This window comes from Amia ocellicauda, chromosome 6, assembly GCF_036373705.1.
Source record: "Amia ocellicauda isolate fAmiCal2 chromosome 6, fAmiCal2.hap1, whole genome shotgun sequence".
In the NCBI taxonomy this organism is placed as follows: Eukaryota; Metazoa; Chordata; class Actinopteri; order Amiiformes; family Amiidae; genus Amia; species Amia ocellicauda.
In genome coordinates this window covers 5,715,782-5,743,643 of record NC_089855.1, presented here as the reverse complement: position 1 = coordinate 5,743,643, position 27,862 = coordinate 5,715,782, and the positions used below count along the sequence as shown (strand labels likewise).

Here is a 27,862-nt window from a genome sequence, read left to right as displayed (position 1 = left end):
GAGTTGTTTTGATGTTTTTGTTCTTTTTATTGCATGTGCAGCCAAATCTTTGAAACCCTGTAAATCTCACTGTTTTGCATGAATTAATGGGATACATTTTTAAACATACACAACCTACATATGTACATGTATAATTCGTTTTTAAATAATAATTAAAAAAAACACTAGTAAAACATAAATATGTGATGGAACATGAACTGGCCCCTTAGTGGGTATGTTTTTAAATAATATAAAAACCAGGCTTTCATATTTCAGCTACTCTTCACAATAAATTATATTTTGGATTCTGGTATGAATATTGAAAATTTGTTGATTTTCAATTAAATTCAAGGACAATTACATGAGGGTGTTTCTCACTGCAAGCCACAGGACTCAGACTTTCCCATTAGTGATCTAGATACTTTCATTTTGTACACACAATTCTCCACACTCTGTATTTGGCACTTGTTATGTATTAGAAGAACCCATTTTTTTTAATTACAAATTTCCATCTTTCATTTTCCACCAGACAAAAGTCCCTTTTGAAAATAATTATCAGATTAATTAGCACACGAAGGAGAGAAAATTCACAGGAGACTGGGTTTTAATTCATCCGCTTCCTTTTGTAAATTGATCCTAATAATGATTTATTAGCCCATGATATTACATAAATAGGTCTAGAAAGAAAGAGATACACACACGAAAATTAATGAGAGAGAGTCGGCTGTAAAAAGCCTTGTGACCATGTTCCATAATATAATTTCACAAGGATTGGACCTGATATATAGATTATTTTTAGCATGCATAGTTATTTCCAGCTTGCATTGATCTGGGAGAAAGCTATAACCATGGTATGGGGTAAAGTTAACCCAATGATTACTTGTGTTTCATTTTATCATCAATAGCAAGAGCTCTGGGATTATGACTTCTCATGTGGAGATAATTGTATTGATGTACTATTGACTAGCACATCAGTAACAGATGATATGTATGTCCTAATCCAATGGACTTTCAGAGCAGCACACATGCATTGTAGAGTGCTTTGTAAGTTTGTTTAGCAGAGAGTGGGGACATGAAAAATAATGACTTCCTGTGAATGTAGACCAGAGGAGGTGGACAACAAGATGGAGATCTGACCATTCAGGACGAATCTTGTACAATATTTCCCTGCACTTGACAGTCCACCTTCACAGGTACATCTCTGAGCAGCCCACGGGACTTAAAAGACAAGTGCACTGTGCCGAAAAACTGGTCTCTGAGTCTTCATGTCTTAATAATGGTCTTCTATCCTCTAGAGGATGCTGGGAAGGGACGTCACCCTTACAGATGATCCCTTTCACAGCGTCTCCAGTGTGTGAGCAAGCGGACTAAGCCTTGTAACGCTGATAGTGAATACTTGTTTACCAGCGAAACCTTTCCAGAGTCATTGTGTTGTGAAATGTGTTTGAAAGTGACACTATTCTGCCGTCTTGTACCTTTCATTGTGCTTTTAAAGCCACGCTCCCTCGGGGCAGCTGGCGTGAGACTCATGGCATGAACACACACCACTTCACAAGAAAGATTAGCACAGGGGCTTATTGGGTTATATGAGATATCGGAAATGAGATGCAAGTTGTGTTCGTTTTTTATTTTATTTGAACTAAAGCTAACTGACCTTTGAGGATATTTTTAATATGCAAAAACAATACAGATTGCATTTTTGTAGGAGTTGCTGATGCTCACAAAAATGTCTCAAAAGTTTTCCCATACAAGTAAATCAATGCAATGTAAAAATAATGAATTCGGTAAATTCAAATCCATTAGTGCCTTCAGGAGCGTTTAAGTAATTGCCTGTAATACAATGAACTTGTTTTTTGTTTTCATGGTCAATGCACAGACTGGAAAGACAAACATTTCAAAGTAATCAATCACCCTCATAGCACGTCCGTGATCTGGAGGATAAATGAGAACTGCAGTGGGTTCTGTTTTTTAATGAGCTATTGCTTTTAAATATGTACATGGGTAAACATCCAATGAACTGCGCCGTTAATATGATGCTTTGCCAGAATATGTCTTGGGAATAACTTACTTAATAAAGCCTTCTGTATTGGGGTGTGCCTTGTATTGCTATAATCTATACTTTCTGTGATTATAGGTAATAAGCAATGTTTCTCAAGATAATAACAAGATTCGTGAGAGAAAGGCCCTGAACAAGCTGAAACTTTCACCCCCCAACCAATTCCGCTTACGATGACAATTAAATTACTTAGTGGGTTTTGTTCTGCTTTATCAAACCATCCATCAAGTACTGAAAGTCACTGATTTGGAAATTGAGATCAGTGGTTGGGTTCAAGTTTTGATTTGAGCCAAACATCTTTCAAATCCCACCATGAATAAAGGACAATGCATAAGACAGTTCTGCAAAGCATATCAGTACAATACCGTTGGTTTACAATTCATCACTCTACCTGGGTTGAACTTGCACAAGGGGAAGAATTCATTCTCAAAATTGTTTTTCATGCCTATCAAGGCACAACAGAGGGGTTGGGGTTGCCACTCACCAGCACCGGCAGCTGAGGGGCTCCTGATGACTGTAATCATCACTTTCACCACAGCTGTGCCTCACCTTATTTAACCTCCCTCTATTCTTTCAGCCATTCCCTTCCCCATGCACTACAGACTCAGAGTCTGTCCGAAATCCCCCTCACTGATTTATTGTTATTTGTGTTGTTGGTTGTGTTAGACCTCGCCTCAGGAGTGCGAAGGCTCGCCCAGGAGTGCAAGGAGGATCTATTTGTTTTTCTGTCTCTCTCGCTGAGTTCAAGAACAAAAATGCCAGGTGGCTCTCCCCAACCTGCGGTGTCCTCCAGTTGTGTTACATCCCCACTGGGGCTGGTGGCAAACTGGATCGGTTGTACTCCAGTGGAGACCCATTTAGATGATATGGCGCAACGGGATTGATGGGGAGGCTGGAGAACACTCGCCTCACCTCACCTGAAATTGCTGTATCTCAAGCATATTTCAGCCGTCGAGTTGATCTGGGTTTTCCAGATCCCCGACTGAGTCCGAAAACAGCGGAGAAAAGCTTTTAACACTCTTCAAGTTTTTCAAGTGCAAATAAAATAAAACTAATACTGACTTTTGAACACTTCCAATGTATCATTCATTTACATCACAGCAAGGTATGTATCAGTGAGCAACAGACTATAAATCACTGCACTGATCCAAACTATAGCATTAACATTTTAAAAAGAAAATCGATCCATTTTTGAAGCAGTAGTAACTGGTTGAGGGCTTGATTATTGCTGGAAATTAATACTATTAAAAAAATACTATACTGGTGGCTCGTTCACGATTAATTGTGAACTAATTAAGATAATGTTTCCGATGACTGCTGAATAATTAATAACTGGTTGAGACAATAACCTCCATAGAGCTTATTCAGGGCAGACAGCTTGTGAATCAATCTTCACTGACAGGGTAGGGGCACGTGGTGCTAAGCATTTTCCTACACTGAGACAGGTGTGCCAATGCCTCTCATTCCCCGACACAAATGACGCCTATGCAGTAATTGACTGCAAGTGTTCAGAGACAAGATTAATTGTTTAAGAAATATAAACACTATAATGTGCCTGACAGAGATACAAGGCTCCAATTCTTCTTGACCGATTAAAATGTTCATAACCATGCCTCTTGGCATGAATGATACCTCTTCATCAAGAGCAAAACAGGAAAAGTCATCCATTCAAGTTATAAGCATTTTGCAGTAATTTACATTCCCTCTAAAAATCCCAGATGTGCTTACGCAGTTCCCTTGTGCTCAGTTCAGAGGAGAGCAACCAGACTTATTCCAGGTCTGAAGGGAAAGTCCTACTGAGAGACTGAAAACCTGAACCTTTTCACCCTGGAACAGAGGAGACTACGTGGGGACTTGATCCAAGTCTTCAACATCACGAAAGGCATCGACCACATCAAACCAGAGGAGCTTTTCCAGATCAGCAGGGACACACGCACCCGGGGACACAAATGGAAATTGGGCTTCAAGGCATTCGAGACAGAAAACAGGAGACACTTCTTCACACAGAGAGGCGTCACAATCTGAACAAACTCCCCAGCGATGTGGCTGAAGAGACAATTTGGGAACATTCAAAAACAGACTGGATAGGATCCTTGATCACTTAGTTATTAATGGACACCAAACGAGCACGATGGGGCGAATGGCCTCCTCTCGTTTGGACACTTTCTTATGTTCTGATAGAAAAAGTTATTGCGTTCTGTCTGCCCAGTGCTAGTTTCAGGCTGATTCATACTCTCTGGAGTCACTGCCACTGATTTGCTTGAAAATATTTCCTTTCCTTTCAGAAAAGCCCACAAAAGTGTTCCATCTTACTGTGAGGCACATAAAACTGCTACAATCAATCAAATGGCATGTGCATGAAGTTCATTCATCATCTAGTTGTAAATGAGTGAATGTGTAAACCAGGACGTTTCCAAAGCGGTGACCACTGTTGTCATTTCTCGTCCTCCAGCCGAGACAAATACAGTCGCAATGCTATCAATAAATAAACAACTACTAAAGAGATATTAAATATTCCCACTGGTAGCACAGATTACTCTGTTAACAGCTGGAAGAGGATCTGTTGTTTGGTCCACCTGCCTTGGCTTACACACACACACACACACACAGCTACTCTCTTATTAACTCAGGGGTTAACAACGAAAGCTTGCTTTCTCCGTACACTCAGCTGCTTCTGTTAAACCGTAGAATGTGCTGTAGGAGTGTCTTAAGAGCTGTTTTGGCCATCCTAACCATTCATACAACAATAATGTCTAACTTCCAGTATGATTTCAAGAGGGAAATGTACCTTTATGGTTCATTAAACAAGCTAGGATTAAATACAACAAACAGACAAAAATGATCTTCCAATGAGGTGTGTGTGTATAAAATGCCAAGAGCACAAATATCCGTGTACAACCAAATAAGAGCAACTGCATGTGTGCATTAGGTATGACATACTGGGCTGAAATGTCACTGCAATTTTTTTAAATTGCATTTAATTGTACTTTTTCTGTGTTTGCATTTGCTCAGCTATACAATTGTAGCATCCCTTTGACACCAGTCTCGTGTGGAGATCTAGCGTGCTTACCTGGTGCATAACAGGGGGTTTATAAATAAAGAGGCTGGTAATTATAACTTTAGAAAACAGCACATTGACCAATAGTCAAGTTGGCTTCATGTCAACAGCTCCTGAATCAATCTTTTCAAAATTCTAATCACAGTGTCATTACAAACCCATGTACAATACTGCATCAGTCACTGATTCTGCACGAAGAGCCTGTAGCAGCGACCATTTAGTCTGTTTTTTTTTTCATTCTTTTCCAGCCCGCTATAACGTCATTAACCAGAGCAGACAGGACACCTCGATGACAACATTCATCAAACGGCAGAGCGTCCGCCTTTTACAGGCTTTTCCCCCACAGATTCTTGCGCACTATGCACAATATTTGACCTCCATATTACGTATTCAAGGTTAAGGATTACTACTTAATAAGACAAATGCCTTTTATCTTCACAGATTTCAATCACTTAAAACATTACATTTCCTCCCCTGGCTAGCATGGGCTCATTTTTCTGTAGATTAAATCTGCAACTAAATGTATGTGAATGAATTAAAAGTGGTCGGCTAGGCTGGCGTCTGCAGGTCGTCAGCAGTCACTCTGTACACGGCTGCTGACTGAATGCCAATAAGTGCATTGTGTACGTAGTGCAAATACAATATTAGACTCTTATACATGAAAACTAGAAATATCTGAGTCTTGTATACAGATGTTTGCGTGTATGATTACCTACACATTTCAAAATTAACCAACAGTTGTATAGCTAAAAACATTGTCAATATTCAGAGGAAACAAAAGTATATAAACAAAGAAACAAGCATTTAAACATTTTAATGATTCTGAAATACAAGGCAGTCGGTTCTTGGAACAGCATCAAAGCACTTTCTGTGACCCTTATTTTTCTCTCCTAAGGCCCGGCACTATTAAAAATACCAGATTATATAACTATCCCTAAATCGCCATTAAATCCCAAACTCCCTGGATTTGGAAGTTGCTCTTCATACTGTCTATAGAGGTCCTTACTGTTGATTTACTGTTAAAATCCTAAGCAGAAATTCTCTTCCCTTGAAAGCTATATCGTACAAAATGATTTTGGAGGAATTCAAACTCAAATGCCAAAATCACATTCATTCTTGAATTAAAGCAGCTGGGAAGTTATCCGTGAGAAATACACTCGGCACAGGGACGGGATGCCCAGTTCAGTGTGGGATCACGAGTGATGTCATGATATGCTGAACATTAGACGGCAGAATAATGGGGTGTCTTACACTGATGACTGCCAATTCATCACTGCGCAGTAAGATCAGACTTTAACGGTTTTATTAGCCTCATAAAAAGGCAGGGGTGTGATTAATCACTAAATGTCCACACATTTCAAAGCTAATTATTTAGGCAATGAGCATTAATCAGAAGACATGCATTCATTCATAAATCTCCTCAACTGATATTTGATACACCCAGGTAGGGGACACTGCTGTTGTACCCTCGAGAAGGTACTGTACTGGATTGCTCCAATAGAAATTAGTAATTGTATGTGTATATACAGACGGATGACAAATTAAAGGAAAATCCAACATAAAGTGCGTCAGTAAGGTGTTGGGCACCATGAGCCCCAGAACAGCTTCAATGCTCTTGGCACAGATTCTACGAGTCTCTGTACTCTACTGGAGGGATGGACACCATTTTTCCAAAAGATTTTCCCTCATTTGGGGTTTTGATGATGGTGGTGGAGAGCGCTGTCCAGAATCTCCCATAGGTGTTCAATTGGGTTGAGATCTGGTGACTGCGAAGGCCATAGTATAAGATTCACATCATTTTCATACTCATCACACCATTCAGTGACCCTCGTGCCCTGTGGATGGGGCATTGTCATCCTGGAAGAGACCACTCCCATCAGGAGAGAAATGTGTCACCATAGGATAAAGGTGATCACTCAGAATAACTTTGTCATGATTGCAGTGACCCTTCCCTCTAAGTGGACAAGTGGACCCAAACCATGCCAGGAAAATGCCCCCCACAGCATAACAGAGCCTCCGGACCCCCTCACTGTAGGGGTCCAGCAGTCAGGCCTGTCCCGTTCTCTTGATGTCCCACACATGCACTCGCCCACTTGTCCAGAATATGGTAACAGATGACTCATCTGACCAGATCACTTTTTTCTACATCTCTGTAGACCAGTGCCTAAGGTGCCCCAATAATGACCCCTCTTTCACAGTCACTCAGATCCTTTCCTCTTGCCATCTTGATCCACAATTGAGGTCAACTGGGCTGCTCAGCATTTGTATACATGCCACAGAGCATGCGAGGATGTTAATTGCTTAATTGTATCATGCAGTACACCTGTTTGGAGGCATCAGCATTCGTTATGTTCCTCCACTCATTTATTCAGGTTTTTAATTTGTCACCCGTCTGTGTGTGTGATATATTGTAACAATTGTAAGTTGCCATAGATACGGGAGTCTGCTAAGAAATATAATAAGATCAACAATTCATACCTCAACAACTAGAGGAAGAGCAAATGTGCATTTAAAAGGCAGCTGTTCCAGCACAGGTATGAACAAAAGCATAAAGAGGTGGAATTAAGGGTGGAATATTCTCAAAGCATTATTTCCATTAGTTTGGAGCGAAACGCATTCTATGAACTTTTCAGGAATACAATTTTTACAGGACTTCCACTCTTGAATGTAGTAAGATCGATATTAGAACAATATTTAACAAAACAAAAGTACCACAAGAAGCACAAACACTCAGTGAAATGCTAAAATAAACAGTCTAATAACTCAGAGGATCATAATAAATGTGAAATATTAAAAACGGAACAGCAATAAAAACGGCCCAGGGTTGAATAATTGATCAAACTTGAGATGGCAGAGTCCATTAAGCACTCCGGGCACATGTAGTAGGTGAAATTACTCACAGTCACCGACACCCAGCACTGACGCTCCACAAGGCAGGGAAAACGGCTGGGCTGGCAGGAGGGCAGCGAACAGCACTTCACTTTCCAACCCACAACAGTAATTAGCAATTACATCCGAGAGAACAAGACTCCCACAACACTTCATTTCGTTTTTTTTGGGTGGTTTTTTAGCTTTGATTTGTGCTTGTTGTACAACGGACGAAAGAGGCCGACTACCGCAGTCACCGTGGCGGTAATAATCCGATCTTTACCATAATCGACCGCACCATTAAGTATTTCAGTCAGCCGGGAACATCGGCCCTTCCTTTAGGTGTTGTGATTTCGGTTTTAATTAGAGGATTTTGTTTTAGACTCAGATCAGTGAAGCGATCGACAATCCTGAGACCCAACAGGCATCTCTGTGAATTATACTACTGCGTTAATGGGAATTATTTAAAATAATACCATACAATCAACATCAGTTCAGTTCACATTCACAGGTTTCCCCGTTTGGTTCTAATTTGGCTTATTCCATTCTTTTGAGGTCGGGAAATGCTGGTAAGGCCACGTTTTCCGCGGTGAGATACAGACCTCGAGTTTATTAAAACCATCACCAGTGCAGTGGGATACAGTGCTAGATACCATAACGTGGCGGCGGCGATGTTTATGACATCCCTTGGTGGTGGCGGCTCTTAACTGCCCACTCGACACAGGACGGTGCCGTAACGTCTTGCAGCTGTGGTGCGATCTGTGATTCATGGGATGTTGTGTAGCGGGAATTCATATGCACCAGCTGTACAGGGCTGAAGCAGAGCCCAACTCAGTTCTGTGTGTTTTACCAAAGGGGCTTCAGAAATATGTGGATGTGTGTGTACATAGTTATACACACATACACATCTAGCAACTGGGAACTGCACTTGTAATGAAATAAATAAAAACTTATAAATCAGGAGAACAGGGAAACCTCACACGCACCCACAGATTACAACCTATACTAGTTATGGTTTATAAAGGTTTTGCAGCCAGAGGACTACGCATCTGCTTTTCATCATTCTCATCCCACGGGCTGTTACCGTTAGTGAAGAGGACGTGTGGATTGTATACTAAGCCCACACATCACCTTGGTTATACATTCGAGGGATGCTCCGCGATCCGCACAATCATCCCCCTCTCTTTCAGAACACACATTCTGTACATGAAATAAACAGCAGGTCTCGGTATGTGCAAAGCACCAACACAGCAGCCAGGGCTTTTACATTCATCTCAAGCATGACTCGGACCGAATGAAGACACTTTTACCGGCCGTATGCTCGGTCCAAGAAGAATATCATGCTCCAGAAATGCCCACATCCACCGCCTGGCTTTCTGGAAGCTTTTGCTATTACTGCACCACATTCTATGCTTTGCTATTTGCACTGAGCTTAGCTAATTTTTAGGGTGGCTTAATACTGCCAGGAATTTAAAACGGATCAGGGACATGCAAAAAAGGAAAATTAAAGATATGTTGCATTTCTGGCCCCGGAGGATGACAGAATTGTCTTTAGCGTTGCCAAGATAAATACATGAATCTGAATTTTAGTGAAGGCTGAAATAACTATCGCCCAGAGGACTTCCTGCTTTAATTCTGTAACTATAATAGATTATGCAATGTTTTGGAAACACCTGTGATAAATATAGACATTTCCACACACACACTGATTTATAATTTCTCACTTTGAAAAAACTCATTGTGATGTTACCCTAATAGAAAGGACTATTCAAAAGGAACCAAATAGTGGCTTTTCAGGGAGATCGTAGAGTTGATTTACAGCCTCCATTTCATCGCGGAGTCCGAACGTGCCGCACGAGACGCGTCAGATTTATAATCTATTTCCACATGACGTGCTGTAGAAACTTTCCTGCAGCAGGAGGACTACAGCATCTCGTCTTGAGGAAACATTTATGGTTGTCGTAACTTTATAAACCAGTTTCACTGACCAGATTATCTTCGGTCAGAGATGGTTGTCACTGTGCCGTGTCACAATTAAACAATAACCCGCCGCGGTCATGCAATGAATCTCGTACTCTTACAGCTTGAAAACACACAGGCACGAGCACACCCCTATCCTAGCCTCGCATCAATGGAGATCGAAGTGTTGCTGAAGGTACGAGTCACGAACGAGTTGCTTCAGAATGTTGTTTTGGACAGAACGCAGAATTCAAATCCATACAGTCAAACCGAGCTGGGGTTGAAAAGTAGGGTTCGACAGGTTCTCTGTGACCGTTGATTTAGCTGAATGCAATTCCAAAATATTAAGTTCTTAAAAGTAGAATGCGTGGACCTACTCAGGTGTGCGTCAGTTCTGTTTATTTTTACAGCATCTCTCATTCTGATCCAAATACTCAAACGAGGGCAGTTCTTCTCACAAAATGCCGTTTCGCTAATAGTCATTGGGTATAGATTTGGGTTTCTCTTTTGTGTCCCTTAGCAGACTTTGTGGGGGTTTTGCTTTCATTTCACTTCCCCTCCCCACCTCCCCCTGCATCAAACAGGATACAAACAACGGAAACAGCTGAACCGAAGGGTGTTATGGAAGGGGGGAATGACAGTGAATCATTCAGTCAAAGTTTGTGTCGCTTTTTGAACTCCCTGCATCATGATGGGATTGACGTAATGTGTGTCAGTTACAGAGACAATGAGAAAAGCAGGACTGTGGGAGGCAGGCACTGACACGTTTAAAAATCATTTACATATTGAGCTACAGACAAACAAAAACTAACCTCAGTGAGGATATTATAGACATACATTTCTCAGAAACAATTGGATACTCGTACAAATTTTAAACTGACGCACTGAAACAAGGACTGAGAACAAAAAATGTTTCTTTGAAAGTTTTTACTTGTTCTGGATGTTTCATAACAGACCAGAACTGGAGTAGATTCTCTGTAGCAGTTTATATTATTGACATTTCTCCTGAAAATGGAAGGACAATAATATAATTTGGAGAGTGTACGACTAATAACAGATATAGGGAGGAACATTCCCTTGCAGAAAATGTATAATCTCGAACATTTAAACACAGAACGACAGGTAGAATCGGAGATATAAAAGCAGGAACTTAAACATCAGGCCGAGCAGAAAGTGTGAAAAGAACGAGACCCTGACCGGTTTCAGCCGTTAAAAGTCAGCCCCGTCTTCAGAGCGGCTTGCCTTTGTCTCCCAAGCTCGCCTGACACACTGAGATAAACACGCACGACAGCAGGAGGACGAACGCAGTCAGTCGCTTTGCATTCAAAGTCAATGACAGGCTCGGGCAGCGAAAGGGGAAATGGAAACGTGGGTCCATTCTTCAGCCCCAGTGAACGGGACGGACGCGGTTCCATTCCGGCGACTTCACATGAAGCAACCCGTCCCCTTACGGCTTAACGAAGGTCATCCGCAGTCCTCCGACGCCTCTACAGGGCACGGAGCGGTAATGTAAATGTCCTCTACATGAGATGCTGTGATCGGTTCGTGGGTCGAGGCGCGCGTCAGACGGCCCGCGGGTGCTTCATGCTGTAGTGCGCCTCCGACGCCGAAACGTACGCAGATTCAGGGAAGAAGTCCTCGTGAAACTCAGCCAGAAACCTGTGATAGCAACAAGAAATGCATAAATAAAATGAGCATTAGGGTTTATATCAGGACAATATGACTATTCCTAAATTGTAGTGACTCAGTATCACACTAGTAGTATCACACTAAATTAATTTTTAAGTTCGTTCCACGGGTTTAATTTGAATTGTTTTTACAATGAATATTACCTTTGAAACAAACTATTTAATTGAGGTTTACCCGATAAGACCCCTGATTGAAGTGCAGAGAAACTGTAGGCAGACATGAGTGGTATACCATCAGTTTCTACCAGCAATGTGCTCTCTACTTTTGTTAAGTGTGATATAAACCAGTCAAATTCATTTTAAACTACTGTGAACTATACAGTGCCTGTAAAAAGTCTACACCCCCTTGAGTTTTTACACATTGTGGTGTCAGTGCCTCAGAGTTTCATGCATTTAAATTCGTATATTTCCACCTATCTACACACCATACTCCTCACTGTTAAGTGGGAAAAAGTTTTAATTGTGGAAAATATTAAAAATACAAAACCAAAGCATCATAATTTGATTAGACAACATTTGACCAACTCTCCGGTCACATGACAGTTCTGCCAAATTCTCACAGCTTCCGCCACATGACTAATCTCTGTAAAAGGGTATTAGGTCCCCTCAATGTCTATACATTTACCCCAACCTAAACATTGATGTAAAAACTGAAGTAACATGCAGTCTCTTCCACTGCGGAGGATTTGGAAACCTCACCGCTCACCACTCGTACAATAACCAGCAGAAGGCTTATAGTAGCAGATTTTATTTTTGTGGAAGTGTTCGAGAGGGATTAGATGGGAGTCTGCCAGACAGATTATTTGGTGCTCAGATTCTTACTGCAGATACGGTCCCTCACAATCACTGTGTGTACACATTGCAGACACAAACGGCAAAGCTATACATTGCAAAAGACAAGTTGTTAAACCAAGGGTGAAACAAACTGTAGTATTTGGGGTATTTTGCTTACTAAAAGCAATTTCAGAGCTTTCAGAATGGCTACAATGTAACTTAATATTATCTTTTACGTAGGTTGTATCAATTTAAGACATTCAAATCTAAATCAAACTCATTAGTAAGCTTTGAATGAGGATTTTAACTGCTTTTTAAAGATTTTACAAAATCTGGTTTCCATGGTTGTCCAGCCACATCAGCCCAGAAGATTTTAACTCAGCCGCACTCGTATCATATCCTGAGGCCAAGATGCCAGGAAAATCAACTAGGGAACAAGTCTCACAAAAATCATTCTTAGGTTACCTGAAAAAACTGACAGACGTGTTAAGCATTACAGAAATAAAATTTTACTACACAACACAGAAACAAGATTTTGTAACAGCACATTGCTGCCATTCTCAGTTGGCATCTTCAAAACTAATCAGAAAAAGAAGGGTTTTGTTTCAGTGTAATTACAGAAAACGCTGCAGATTAACATGGATTAATTCCCCAGTGGAAGACCGTGGTTTGCAGCCCGAGAGCCGAGGCTGGCAGAACATGCGCTCTCCCGGAAGAACCCAATTCCGAAGTTGGAGGAAAATCTGCAGTCTAATCGAAAATAATCCTACATGTTCTTAGCTTCGACTGTTCCGACAAATCCTTTAAATCTTACAGACTCATCTTGGGTTCCCAACTCTTAATCTTACACCAAAAATTATCCTCTTCAGCATGGAAACGCCACACTTGCTTTGCGTGATGAGAAAAATGCCATGACTGCATACAGTAGAACTATATTTTAAACCCAGATCAGCAAAATCTCCCCCTGAGAAAGTACAACTGACAATGCCCTTGGCGGATCAGAAAATCTATATTTAATCAGACGCAGGGCCGTGTTTTACAGGTTACCCTGTGAACTAATTCCTGTGGAAATGATCAAAGCCGGCACAGTGGCGTGTGGCCGTGGCAGTGATCTAATGTTTGGATGAGACAGCATTTTTCCTCGTCTTAAACAGCATAAAAAACAGCCTACCAAAACAAAAAGGGCATTGAACAAAGTCACGGCCCTATAGCGCACTGTAACTCAACTTCATATTGCAGGAAATGTGTAATTCATCATGTTTGTGTATTCACAAAAAGGAAGCTATTCAAATAAAGCAAAGATAAGACAATTTTAGTAGAAAACGCTGAATTGAAAACATTGCAGAATTCCAACTCCTGCGCTGGATTACTAGGTGAGGTTTTAGCACAGCCTAGTGGCGGGAGAGAGAAGTGCACTGCAGTGATTTAAAACAAAAAACTCGCACAAAACCTGCTCGAGCCTACGGAAGACCATTCTGCTGGATTTAGTCATTACGCTGCTTACATAACCACAAATTATCTTCCTCGCCGTCAGCTTCAATGCAAAGGACATATACTTTCTTGTGTGGAGTCAGTCCCAGACTGGGAGAGCAAATATCCAGTGAATAACCTCCACTGTGCGACTATCTGTGACAAATCTAAACTGAAATTGTTCCTGTTATTTGCTTTACCTGCTTACCCCAACTATAACTTCAGATTTCTGTGCGCTCGCCCCCACCCACCCAGATCAGAAAGGTTATTAAAAAAGGCACACTGGCACAAATTTAGATTTTAAGGTGTCCGACCACAAGCTCACTTGCTTCATGCACGTTTAAGCTTGAGGAGGCTCACCGATCTGGTACACCAAATCATGCCAACTTTCTAAGGCCTCTCACTTGCCGTGTAATAAACTACTGTGAAAGCAGTGCATCACCCATTCAACTGGAGAAACGCCACATTGCCCGTTAGATTACTGGGAAATCTGTCCCACTGGATTATGTGTAACTAAAAACAGAATCTCCAAAAGATGCCTTTTTATCTTTCATCTTTCCAAAGTGTAATTCGAATGAGGATTGTTTAAAAAATACACACAAAGTGCAACCATGACAATAATCTAAACGTCAGCACAAATTACATTCCCTTTGTTCCATGCCAAACTACCAATTAATTATATGATTTGTAGATTGCTGGACTGTGCTCCAAATCAACTGGAAGCAACTACATAAAAGGGTTAATCAAGTCTTACACCGAACCAGTCCTGTACGATTCCCAAACTGACCATCAGGCTAATAGCTTCTCTTATAAAATCTCTCCGCACAGCCCAGGAAAGTCAATGCACAAGCCGGCCTTCTCCATTATTTTAAGTGAATCGATGCTTTCTCCCGAAGCTGCCGTGAAGCTATCGGAGAGATCTGACGTGCTCAGTAACCTCGGCGCACACACCTCTATCAAAGGGACATCGCAGGCATCATGCACAGATACTTGGCTTTCTATTTGCCATATTGTCATGGTCCCTGTGTTACATCTATTTTAAACCCCACATAAAAGGAGTCAAAAAAGCTTTGCTTTTTTTCCCCAGGGGCCTGTAGGAAAGGTACAGGATGCATCTAAAAATAAAATAAAAACCATTCTATCTGCACAATTCATACAAACCAGCATAAGTGGTCTTATTTTTAGCAAAGTAAATATATGTAGCATTACCACTAGCACATCCATTTCATGCCTGCTATAAACACATAAAATCCCACAGCTGACACCATTACAACTTCCTGGATTTACACAGGTTTTCAAATGACACAGGTTTTGTTTTTTGTATTGAAGATGCATTAAATTCCTCCAAAAACTCCATGTCAGTGTGTATATACACTCACCTAAAGGATTATTAGGAACACCTGTTCAATTTCTCATTAATGCAATTATCTAACCAACCAATCACATGGCAGTTGCTTCAATGCATTTAGGGGTGTGGTCCTGGTCAAGACAATCTCCTGAACTCCAAACTGAATGTCTGAATGGGAAAGAAAGGTGATTTAAGCAATTTTGAGCGTGGCATGGTTGTTGGTGCCAGACGGGCCGGTCTGAGTATTTCACAATCTGCTCAGTTACTGGGATTTTCACGCACAACCATTTCTAGGGTTTACAAAGAATGGTGTGAAAAGGGAAAAACATCCAGTATGCGGCAGTCCTGTGGGCGGAAATGCCTTGTTGATGCTAGAGGTCAGAGGAGAATGGGCCGACTGATTCAAGCTGATAGAAGAGCAACTTTGACTGAAATAACCACTTGTTACAACCGAGGTATGCTGCAAAGCATTTGTGAAGCCACAACACGTACAACCTTGAGGCGGATGGGCTACAACAGCAGAAGACCCCACCGGGTACCACTCATCTCCACTACAAATAGGAAAAAGAGGCTACAATTTGCACAAGCTCACCAAAATTGGACAGTTGAAGACTGGAAAAATGTTGCCTGGTCTGATGAGTCTCGATTTCTGTTGAGACATTCAGATGGTAGAGTCAGAATTTGGCGTAAACAGAATGAGAACATGGATCCATCATGCCTTGTTACCACTGTGCAGGCTGGTGGTGGTGGTGTAATGGTGTGGGGGATGTTTTCTTGGCACACTTTAGGCCCCTTAGTGCCAATTGGGCATCGTTTAAATGCCACGGCCTACCTGAGCATTGTTTCTGACCATGTCCATCCCTTTATGACCACCATGTACCCATCCTCTGATGGCTACTTCCAGCAGGATAATGCACCATGTCACAAAGGTCGAATCATTTCAAATTGGTTTCTTGAACATGACAATGAGTTCACTGTACTAAACTGGCCCCCACAGTCACCAGATCTCAACCCAATAGAGCATCTTTGGGATGTGGTGGAACGGGAGCTTCGTGCCCTGGATGTGCATCCCACAAATCTCCATCAACTGCAAGATGCTATCCTATCAATATGGGCCAACATTTCTAAAGAATGCTTTTAGCACCTTGTTGAATCAATGCCACGTAGAATTAAGGCAGTTCTGAAGGCGAAAGGGGGTCAAACACAGTATTAGTATGGTGTTCCTAATAATCCTTTAGGTGAGTGTATATAAAAAAATCTAAAACTACCAATAAAATTCTGCCTATGTAACAAAAATAAGTACATCCATTTTTATTTAGTAGTGTGCCTTTGGCAAGGCAGCCACAGAGCGCCTCGAAGATTGAAAACAAACTAATAAAACCGAGGTAGTTACCATTTTTCAATTTCTTAAAATGTAAGCTTTAAATGACAAGGTAAAGCATTTAAACCGATGAATCGTTGAAGCATTTCAATGTGATTTAAAATGCAAAGTTCTGCAGATTCTCAGAATAAGCATCTGTAACGATGCAAGAGAAAAGTGCGTCCCTTCAGTGACAAACATGCCTTTCGTTAGGAATGGCAACGCACACAACACTCTCGTCTCTTTGCAAAGAGGCTGATAAAACCGCCCACCCTCATGGAGTATCGGTGGCGATCATTTTAAAAGCATCTACGTCTACGTAACCATTTCCTTCAACGAGAAAGACCTTGACAAACCTCGGCTTTCATTTTCCTCAATGCAAAATTAGATTGGAGCAATTATCACGGAGCTCAAACCCAATGTAACGATAATGCTTTCCATTATTAAATGTAAATTAGAGCATCAGATAGTGAGCATGTTTATTTCCTGCATGGATACTTTAGAAAATGATATCAATGATGAATCCAGGTAGACAATTACACTAAACCTCTCAGTCTGCTTCAGAATTAGAGTCTGAACAAAAGCAATAGCTCCTAAAAAATAAAAATACATAAAATTGTCACATCCTGTGGGCGGTTTTCTACCTCCAGTTCTGTTACTCAACACTGGCAGTTGCATCAGTGTATTTTTTGTTGCCGTTGTCCTGTTTACATATGGGACGTAAACACTTTACATTTACATACATGTGCTCCTAAGCACTTATTACCCTGGTGGTCTAATGAAGTCTGAATGCCTCACCTGAGGAAGAGCTCCAGGTGTTTGACTAGGGCCCTCAGGTTCTTGTCTGGGATGTGCATCTTGCCCAGGATCTCTGGAAGCTTCACTGAAACAGAAGTTTGTGATTAAAACCTAGCTGAACCAAAACCATATTTCTGATATTGGACATTCAAAACCATTAAGTTGGATTTATATTAAAGAGTTGGAGAGTTGGCAGAGGAACAACAGAGGAATCCACCATCCTATTCTTCTCTCTCACAGCATAAAATACAAAAAAAAAAAAAAAAAAAAAAAAAAAACAAACTTTCTCCTGGTTTGTTGTTTCTGTAAATACCAGCATCAAGACTATAAGAGAAGCCAGGACTCCTCGTTTCTGAAGGGCGATAAGGGGGTTAAAACACGTCTCTCAAGCTGGGAACGCACCGAAGAGCCGCAGCAGATGCTGTGATCCATACATGTAGGAGGGCGGAGGAGGCTGGTCGCTCTGCGGGTAGTTGTCAGGAGTCAGCTTCCAGCTCAGCACCTGGGTACGACAACACGCAGTCAGTCCCTTGCTTTAATACTGCATGTATACTGCTTATAGCGTCTTCTAGCGTCATTAAGACAGTTACACATCTTCCAGAGAAATCTCCTCACACTGCCAAGAAAATAAATCCTGCACGATGTCGGTTGAGAGATGGGCGGGGCTAACAAATGGTCCACAAGTGTTTTCGTGACTATAATGTTGCTCTGCCATTGCCAAGATAAATAAGTGAACCACACACTTGCGCTACAGCGTCTGTGTCGTGAGAGCACAATGCATTTGACGCACATCAATTGTATAAGGTCATCCTTTGAGAAATGCATTTAGGTCAACAGATTAAATTCAATTAAAAAATAAGATCAAAAAAGGGCGAGGGACGCTTTGACACTAAAGAGCACAAATGCCTCGATCTTCACCGCAGAGCTGTCCGTGTTGAAGACCAACCGTTCTCCCACTACCCCGGAGGGCTCTCTCTCACCCGATCGTGGGGAAAACAGAGATATAACCCCTAGAAGTGCTGACGTGGGTGGACTGAGAACAAACTCCTCCAGGTTGCACTTCATGAAGTCGGGCCAATTCTACCCCGAAAGGACGTCCCTACCGTTTGCCAATTTCCGAATGCTGCGTCATCACACCTGTTTAATGCAATCTGCTGCTTCATAAATCCAGCAGAGACGCCCGTGTCCCCCCTTGGAGCTACTGGACGACCCTTCACAATTTCCTTAAATAACAAACCACCCAAACTCCAAGCAGCAGAAAGACACCCCTGCATGCACAACAGGGTACAAACACTAAGACAGCCATCGACAGTGGCTCAATACCGCTCTCGTAACTCGCTAACCTCGTTTAATTCGTTGTTCCTTCTGCTTTCGAGACCAGACAGCATCGAGCTGCCCTCTTTACTGGGAGTCAGAGTCAGAGGAGACGAGGAGCCGCTGTGAACAGGAGTTTCTGGGAAAAGAAAAAAAACATTTGCTCTGAGTCATTGCAAAACTGGCTAATCTGTAACAATCGTGATATTTGACTCACACTCGGGAAACAATGTGGGAACACAGCGCACAAACGTTGTGGTTCGATATGATATGAACAGGGTCCTCGTTAAATCCTTAAATGGACACACTCAAGCTCCCGAACATAAACAATGGGTTTTAGGCTCAAACTAAACCGCCCCACTGACGAGTGTTTTGGGTCATGTCCCGGGATAAGACCCCTGAATTTATTTAAGATGAGTGTCGTGCATCAGGTTCATGCACTCTGCCATGAATCTATTTTAAATGGATAAAACACATTGCAATCCAATTTGGAAATGTGTTAAAAGCATGCAAAATGTCATTTCCTTGTGCCATTATGAAACTATTATAAGCCTGATAATCACAATAAATGTTTGTAGCTCAAAATTACAAACTTGTTGGTTCACTAGATTGTCATTCATATAGATTTGACTTTAACCTGAACATAAATAACTTGCGTTTACTTTGTTTTAATTGGAGAAATTGTTACCGTTACATAAACAGTGCTAACAAAACACAGCAGCGGAAGAGGGAGAATAAATGTTAGCAGCAGCATTCAAACACTCCCCAGAAAAGGGAACTTTGATTGTACTGTAGTGGTTTAAACCAATAAGAGTGACTGATGCGTTTCATAAGCTCACACAATGCACTCGCATATTTACAGTAATACACGTCTGAATTCACAAGCAGCTTCTAATTTTATACCGAAATCTAGACGCAATCCAGATCAGGATTGTAAATAATACAATCGACTGCGGTTTCACACATTTTCATTTGTGTATTTTGAGTATTGTTATTGAAGCTCAAATTTCACAGATGTGGCTGTTTGTTTGTATAATTACAGGATGTTAGTGACTATAAAATCCATTCCGTTTGGGTTATGGTAATTTTTTGAGGTCTTGTACGATCTAATGTTTGCGTTTCACAACTAAATTAGTTCTACATCCCTTTATTAAGGTCAGAAGAAAATCTCCTGGACCAACAAGTTAGTACGCTTGTGAAAGAGAAACATTTATAGATGCTTATAAGTCACTTATACTTGTGTACGTAAATCGTACCAAGAGAACAGAATGTATTCCATTATCACTGGAACTCAAACTGATCTCCAATAACTTCCAAAAAGACATTTTTAATTTAGAAAGGATACAAAAAGATTTGAATACGCATTTGTAAAAGCCTAAGCATGATCATATCAGTATGCAATCGTCTCCCCAAGGCCGGACACAACACCGAGCACCACACAACGGGCCTCCAACACCTACTCTTCTCGATGTTGAGGAAGAACTTGGGAAGTGGCGCGGGCGTGTCGGCGTGGCGGCGCTTGGGCTGCGGGGAGGCGCTGCTTTCGGACAGCCGGTCACCCCCGGAGGTGTGGCGCGTGGACCGGCGCAGGGACTGCAGCGCCTCGGGCTCGGCCTTCTTGCGCTTGGGGGTGGACGCCTCACTGACCGGCGGCTGGCTGTCCGTGGACTGTGGGGTGGAGGGGTTCAGAGCCGGGGGGCTGGGGGAGCACTCCTCCAGGGTCCTACGGGGGGGAAGCGCAGAGCTGTCAATCCCCAGCCACAACGCGGTACCTTAACATGGAGACGCTTGCAAGAAACTTGCTGTACCAGACTACACAAGAGCATTTCACACACAAACCCAAACACAGAGACAAATCGGTGAGACTGTCATAACTGAAATAAATCCTTCCTTACTGGAATTAAATCCTGTAAGTTGAGAAATATTGCACCAGCTCCCTTATCCCAAAAAGCCACGATTATAAAAATGTATTGGCAATACTAATTAGTTGATCAGGAAACGATTTAGTTCATGTACAAATGAGCATCATCACTAACACCCGTTAAGACACTCGGAGTGATATTTCAGTTCATTAGCAAACAGTGGAAACAATACATGCAGGATATAAGATGCAGGATTTGTATTACTATTACTACATCCACATAAGTAACAAAAGCAAAATCATTATTTCATCATTCCTGGTCAACCCAAGCATTCTGGGTAATCTGTCTTTCTAGCTCAAGCAACATAAGCAGCTCTTTATATTCACATGAATCTCTGAACCGGAGTAATTAAATCACAGCGATAGCGGCACAGAGACCGACCCTCTGAGAAATTGATGATCTGTTGAGTCGGCCATTGTCTTTGGGTCAGATTAAGGACATCTTCCCAGCAGCTCTGTATGCGAGCAGAGGCAGGCTGCGTGCCGAACCCCCACATGCAGCACGGAGATCAAGTCCTTACTTTACTCAAATCCACAGTTATAGGTTTGGAGATCGAATCAGAAGCGTGTCTTTCAGTGCTTGCAAGGCATGTGCTTTTACATTTATCATAGAATCTGATTACTCAGTACCGTTTTTATTTCATTTTATATCAACCCTACAAAATACAGAATTCACCTTCTAGAAACTAAAAGCAATTCACTTTACAGCATAAAGTAAACCATGTAAGGACCAAGGCTATCTAATTAAATACAATACATTCACATTCAGTTTGGGAATATCTGACATAAAATTGCATTTTAATGAAACCAGTTAAACTAATTTCCCCCCCGTGCCCAGTTTTGGCTTTTTCTTTTATTTTTTGTCTTTCAATTTTCTTTTCAATTTATTGGACTCGAGATCTGCAGATTGGATAAAGACGTACCAGACTGACAGGCTTTTCATTTTCTCTCTGCTCATGGAAATTATCAGACGCTGATTTAATTTCACCTGATCCAGTCTCTGGTGAGGAAGGTCTGAATGTGGGAAAACGGGACTCCGCATCTCTGACATTTTAACGCACCTGAGGAACAAGCCACTGCCGGCCTCGACGTGTCCGCCATGAAAATGCGAAGGTCACATTCAAGACAGTTTTGTATTATATGTTTGTTTACCTGCTGGAAGTGACCGAGTTGTCCTTGATTGGCATGAAGAACTTGGAGGAGCTGACCTTCTTGAACTGAGCGTGTTCGTACTGGTACAGCAGGATCATCGGGAGCGTGAAATCAAAGGTGATCCGCAAGCCGTCCACCATTTCTTTACAAAGCTCCTCGCTTTGGGGGGGCAGAAAAATACAGTAATCGGTAATTAAAACACACAAACGCATTTCCTTAAAATAGTAGGCTGGGGATGGGATTTTAAAATAACTACTTTGAAGGAAATGAACACACATCCAGGCTAAACGTGAATAACATCCTCTGTGAATTTAACAATGTTAGGGTTAAGGTGGAGGGAGATAACCTCTGAAGATAAAGAGCGAATGTCAAAATAACAAATAAACGTTAGATGCATATATCATTCTTAAGGTCTGCCTTAGTAAACACCATGCTGTGCATCTGGCAGAGCACAGACGATTTGCTTTCCAATGTCAAAACAATTCATTAAACTGGTGTCCGAATCTATAGCACCATCTTGGGGTGCAATTGCTCACAATCTTCTTTTAAGAATGGACACGGGACAAATGATCGATGCGTTTTTGGCTTTAGCTTAGAAACGTGACCAGAAAGGAGAAATAACTGTCAGAAGGCAACCACAAACAAACCGATCCCACAAACTTGCTGGGAAACAGTTTCATAATCTAAACAAACAAACAGCAGTCAAAAAAGTGCCGCCCTGTGGCAGAAACTCACTTCTTCTCTGGTGGGACGTAGTGAGGGTTGAGGTTCGTCTGAGGCGTCGCCTGGTGGTGCCGACACCGCTCGTTCGCGGAGAATGCTGCATTTATAGCGAAGTGCTTGACGTAGGACTCCAGGATGTTCACAATGTTCATTTGGCATGGTAGCTTGACCAACTGTGGGCATGAAAAGGTGACATCGAATACACACAACGAAGAGACAAGAGCGTTCACCAAGCGGGGAAGAGCTGCCATTTTGTGACCACCGCTGTAAAATAGGCAACTTTATTGAACTAGACTGTTTCCGTGAAAAGCAAAGGCAGCTTTGTACGCTAGATGAAGCGCATCATTTAAGTCCCCCAGGATTTGTTTTCGATAGGTCAGCATCACTGCAATGAACGAACACAATGTCAGCTAAATGCGAACCGCCTGGCCTGCAAAAAACAAACCTTCGGAAGTCTAGAACCAACTGCACTCGTAGAGCCGAGTCATCATTCATACCAACCCCTTAAAAAACTGAATATGAATCAACTGTGCTGAGCCAATGTCTGGGACTGGGGGGTTTCAGCAAATCTGTATTCCAGTATTATTTATTGGTTTGTTACAAGACTGGGCATACCGGTACTGCACGAGAAACAAAAATGAACCTCGATTAAATATACACGCTCTTGAAACGAGAAGCGCTCTCTCTGCCGCAGCACGGCAGTTTTCAGACATGGATTCTAGCTCCCGATGCGCAAATAAGTGCGAGACGTCATTGGGCAATGCAATAAACCGAGTGAAAAGCAATACTTGTCAACTGACTTCACAGAAAGCACCCGACATGATCTCCTAAATAGAATAATGCATTTCAAAAAATACTGAATCATCATAGAGACTGATAACACTAACAGAAAAATCACAATAGTTTAAGTACACTAAAGAAAGTGTTTAATGGGGGTGAAATTAAATTAAGAAGAATTACAGTTGCAATAAGCTGCAAAACCAATGAGATCTGACTGTACTGGCAGGCAGGCGCACACATTTGTAGAATCCGACCTCACGTCACAGGTCTCTGAACGCCACTAAACCCAGGATGAATTTCTCACACGCTTCAGTTCAACGGCCAACAGTCAACCGTACCTTCTTCCTCTTGTTAATGTAGTAGCAGTCATCCTCCAGCTTCTTCTTCAACACCTCAGGGATTTCTATGTTGATGGTTTTGTCCTCATTTTCCTTCTTAGGAGGCGCTTCCTGTTCCTCTTTCTGAGGAGGAGATCGTGTTGGTGCACTCGTTAAAGGCCAATTTAAACAATGACAGGACACCGTTAGAGGCGCACGTGTGGTTTATCACTCGGGGCTTCCACTCGGTCACCAGATACTGTCAACGTGTCCCTGCGAAGGTCCCACTAATCAACCACATGTTTGCTAACCTGGACATGTTTTAAGCCCAAAGGACAATTTATCAAGTCTTTAGGGACAGACATTTATATTTGCTCATCATCTCAATCTTACCATGTCTGCAGTCTCCTCAATATCCGTGTCCTCACTTTTTAACGACTCCACGTCCTCCGAATCGTCCTCGTCACTGTCCTCAGAAGACGAGCTCAAAGCTGAATGACATTGAAGTGACACAAATATGCATCAAGTACTGTTAAAAGTTACACTGCCATTAAATGTAACGATATAAGGCTTAATCACGGTTCATCTCAATAGGCTGTTACAAACATGAAGCTGCAGTAAACCCATGTGTGCGTGTTTATTTATACATCAGGGCTAACCAGAGACAGTTTTAAGAGATTCTAAATTGGCCTTTGTCCAGATGTAGATTAGAAACTCACTTAAAATGCCTTCACATCAAATCAGATTTAAAAATTAAACTTCATCCACTTCAAAGCTCTTTCATGAGAACTTTTTAAACAAAATCAAAACACAAACATGCTTCACTCCACCCCTACAGCATCCTGTCAGGGCACCAGTTCTCCAGTTACTAATACAAGTAAAAACAAACATGTGAGTGCATCTAGTTTTTCCATTTTAAAGCAAAAGTGAATCTATAAATGACAATTTTAAATAGATGAAGGACAAAAAATATTGTAACCACTTGGCCAATGTGGACGTTCTAGACTATTGGTCAGCAAGTGATAATACAAGGAAATAAACCAACTCTGATAAATGTCCTGGACAAAGTCGCGAAAGCTTGAGCAGGACACAAAAACAGTCCCAACACGAAGCCCAGTATCACCCAAAAACACAATCCCCGTGCCCTGCTGGCACGCTACTTGACCGGAAACAGTAAAGCCTCTCAGCACGCTTACAGATCTCATCGCTTTCCTCTTTTTCGTCTTCAGGAAGGGTTTTTAGGACTGAGTCAACACCTGGCAGACGACAGCGTCGCTTCTTCCATCCCTTTCTCCTCCTGAGATCACAAAGCAGCGTTTAGTTATCAGCACAGGACTCATCATGGCATCACACACATTTCAAACCTGAACCAGTACAAAGGCTCTCTAGGGATACTGCCGTTTCTCATGGGTTATGATCGGTGTGAAGAGGTACAAGTCTCTCCATGAGAACCTTCATGTATTTTGGACAGAAATTAAAAGTTTTCGGTTTGTTTTTGTTTTTCAGAAGAACTGTGCCCATAAAGTAACCCAAATAAACCTCAAACCCGAAGACGGAATTTGAAACAAGTTGAAAGACTCCACTGAACACAGTAAACCAAATTCCTGGATCTCTATCATGCAGATTCTGTAGAGGGAAGAGGATGCAATCCTACAGACCGGCATCAACACAAGAACAAAGCTAAAACAGTTTCATAGACCGTGCATGGAGTATAAGATGTTTTTACAGAAGCTCTCCCTCCCTGAATATAGATAAGATCACATCTTTTCAAATCAGAAATTACCACTACAGTTAGTATTATCAAGACAGAAAACAGGAGACACTTCTTCACACAGAGAGGCGTCACAATCTGAACAAACTCCCCAGCGATGTGGCTGAAGAGACAATTTGGGAACATTTAAAAACAGACTGGATAGGATCCTTGGATCACTTAGTTATTAATGGACACCAAACGAGCACGATGGGGCGAATGGCCTCCTCTCGATTGGACACTGTCTTATTTTCTATTGGTCCAAGTCTCACACATGAAGTAACGGTTGCTTAAGAATATATTTAGCTTGTTCCTTACATGCGAGCCACAGCTTTCCGTGCCAGTTTACGCTGTAATCTGCGGTTTTCATCGGTGTCACGAAGAACATGATCCTCTGCTGCCCATCTATCCCAGCTGGACCAAAACAACAAAGGGACAATACAGCATAAACCATTTGGACACACTTTGGGTTAGGGCACAAAAACATGAACTGACAGAATGATCAGAACCTGGGATTTATTAAGACTATCAATACTGTTTACATTTACATAGTAATAATGACTAAGGATTAATTACATGGTTAAAACAATCTAGCTTCTCACATATTAACCCTATTATCTATAATGGAAAAATCATCTGTAAAAAAAAACCGCCCTAAATAGGGAAGACTATATTGATGTCATGTTACAACTATCTCAGGGATATTTAAAAATGCTGCTTCATCATGGCAAATTTGACCAAATATCTGTGTAATCCCATAAAAGGTTTAATCTTCCGAATTCATCATTATTAATCACTTACCTTCTGTTCCAACCATTAAAATGAATCAGATACTCTGGGACCTTTCTACCCCGCTCATCTTTTCCAACAACAACATCGACGACCTGAAAACACACACGTCATGTACAGCAGGTTAAAATCTCGGTCTGATGACGATTAATTAAAATAAAAATGCAGCAATGCACTAGCAAACACAAAAACGCTGCAACATGCACGGTCGCGGACAAACGCGGCCACCGTAGCGTGAACCCCAATGGCGACACGTATTTAATCTGTACCCAATAAAGCAGCTTTCATCATTAAACCAGCGCTGCAGAAGTGACAGCACTGACAGCGGTGGGAAAACACCACCATCCGGCGAGCAAAGTCACCCAATGAGAAACAGTTACATAATATGTGCGCCTCTTACACCTACACTACACACAACTTACTACTGTACTACCTTACTGTGTGCAGAGGAAGCAGTGTGCGGGCATTTCAACTGATGCTCTTGATTTCTGGTGCATTCACTTCTACACGCATAAATATCCTGATAATACATATACACCCAACTAAAAACCACTAAAACAACGTGCATTTGTTTAACAAATACTCCAGTAACACATCCAACCACGTCACTGGCGCTCCTTCTTCCATGTAATAATAATACTACTACTAATGGAAGTGGTGTATATTAGTATGGCCGCTGGGTGGAAACATGGTGGGTTAGGGATGTGCGCTGCCAGACGAGCAGGCCTCAACCAGGGCAGAATATAAATTAAAAACAAACCGCGGCGACTGTCTTGCATGAAAAATGAACAGAGGAGGAACTGAAACAGAAAGACACGACGCGTCCGCCGAAACCGAGCCGTTTCCCCCAAACGCGCGGTGCAGAGACAGCCCCGGGCCGGCGCCAGGGCTCGGCACAAAAGCCCGATAAATCAACTTAAAATAATATTAAAAAAGCGAATAAATTACACGAGCAAACGCGGCGGCTCCGGCAGCGCCGTGCGGGGGGGAGGCCTCCGCTCCGCCGCGCCGCCCGGACGAGCCTCACCTTCGCATCGTACAGCACTTTGGCCTTCGTGGGGTCCGGTTCGAAGCAGAGCACTTTCTCTCCTTTGTGAAATTTAAATTTCATTCCCCGAGAGTTCATTTGTTCATCATGGCGAGCAGGAGAGGAGGAATCCGGACCCCCGCTCCTTAACCCGTTACCCGCCGCGCTTAATCAAAGCCACGCCGCTCCCGAAAGCTGGAGACAGAGTTTGGATGCGGCGGACGGGAGAGGAAACGCGTTCTGAGCTCGGGCTAGCTGATCCTACGAGGACACCGTAGGACAACCAGTATTTCAGTCAGGCACTCACACGGGACGCCGCTGAAAACGGAAGTGCGCCGCTCGGGGGGGGTCTTAGTGTGAGGGTGGAGCACGATGGGTAATGTAGTCCTTGTAGTCGCTACCGCCTGCAAGTCTGCTTCACAGCCAAGATTAGAACTTAACTTATGTCATTTTAAAAGTGGATCAAGGAATGTATGCAGGGATAACAGGAAAAAGTATTTTCCTATATTCTGTATTGTGGTGAAATATGATGAAACGTGATAAAAACATGCTTAAGAATAGTAACACACAGACCAGTACTGTTGCAACATAATAAGCAGAGCCAAAGGCTGCACTAGTGTCCCCCACGACACGCCCCATGTCCCCTATTGCTTCTTTTTATACCTGTATGACCCTGCACCGCTTTATATCTACAATATTCGACACATGCATATATAATAATGGAACTGTGG

The 27,862-nt window shown here is 42.1% G+C and overlaps 1 protein-coding gene across 1 annotated transcript; it reads right to left on the bottom strand.

Annotated features, from left to right (window-relative positions):
- Positions 1-10,302: 10,302 nt before the first annotated feature.
- LOC136750816 (MSL complex subunit 3) lies at positions 10,303-27,388 on the bottom strand. Its single transcript, XM_066705914.1, has 13 exons — positions 27,132-27,388; positions 26,117-26,199; positions 25,634-25,729; positions 24,762-24,862; positions 23,959-24,056; positions 23,587-23,709; positions 22,481-22,641; positions 21,746-21,904; positions 20,133-20,395; positions 18,702-18,811; positions 17,761-17,860; positions 17,359-17,443; positions 10,303-11,579 (listed from the first exon to the last, which is right to left on the bottom strand). Exons 1-13 carry the CDS (start codon positions 27,228-27,230, stop codon positions 11,483-11,485), a joined length of 1,575 nt encoding a protein of 524 aa, XP_066562011.1. The 5' UTR covers positions 27,231-27,388; the 3' UTR covers positions 10,303-11,482.
- Positions 27,389-27,862: the final 474 nt, after the last annotated feature.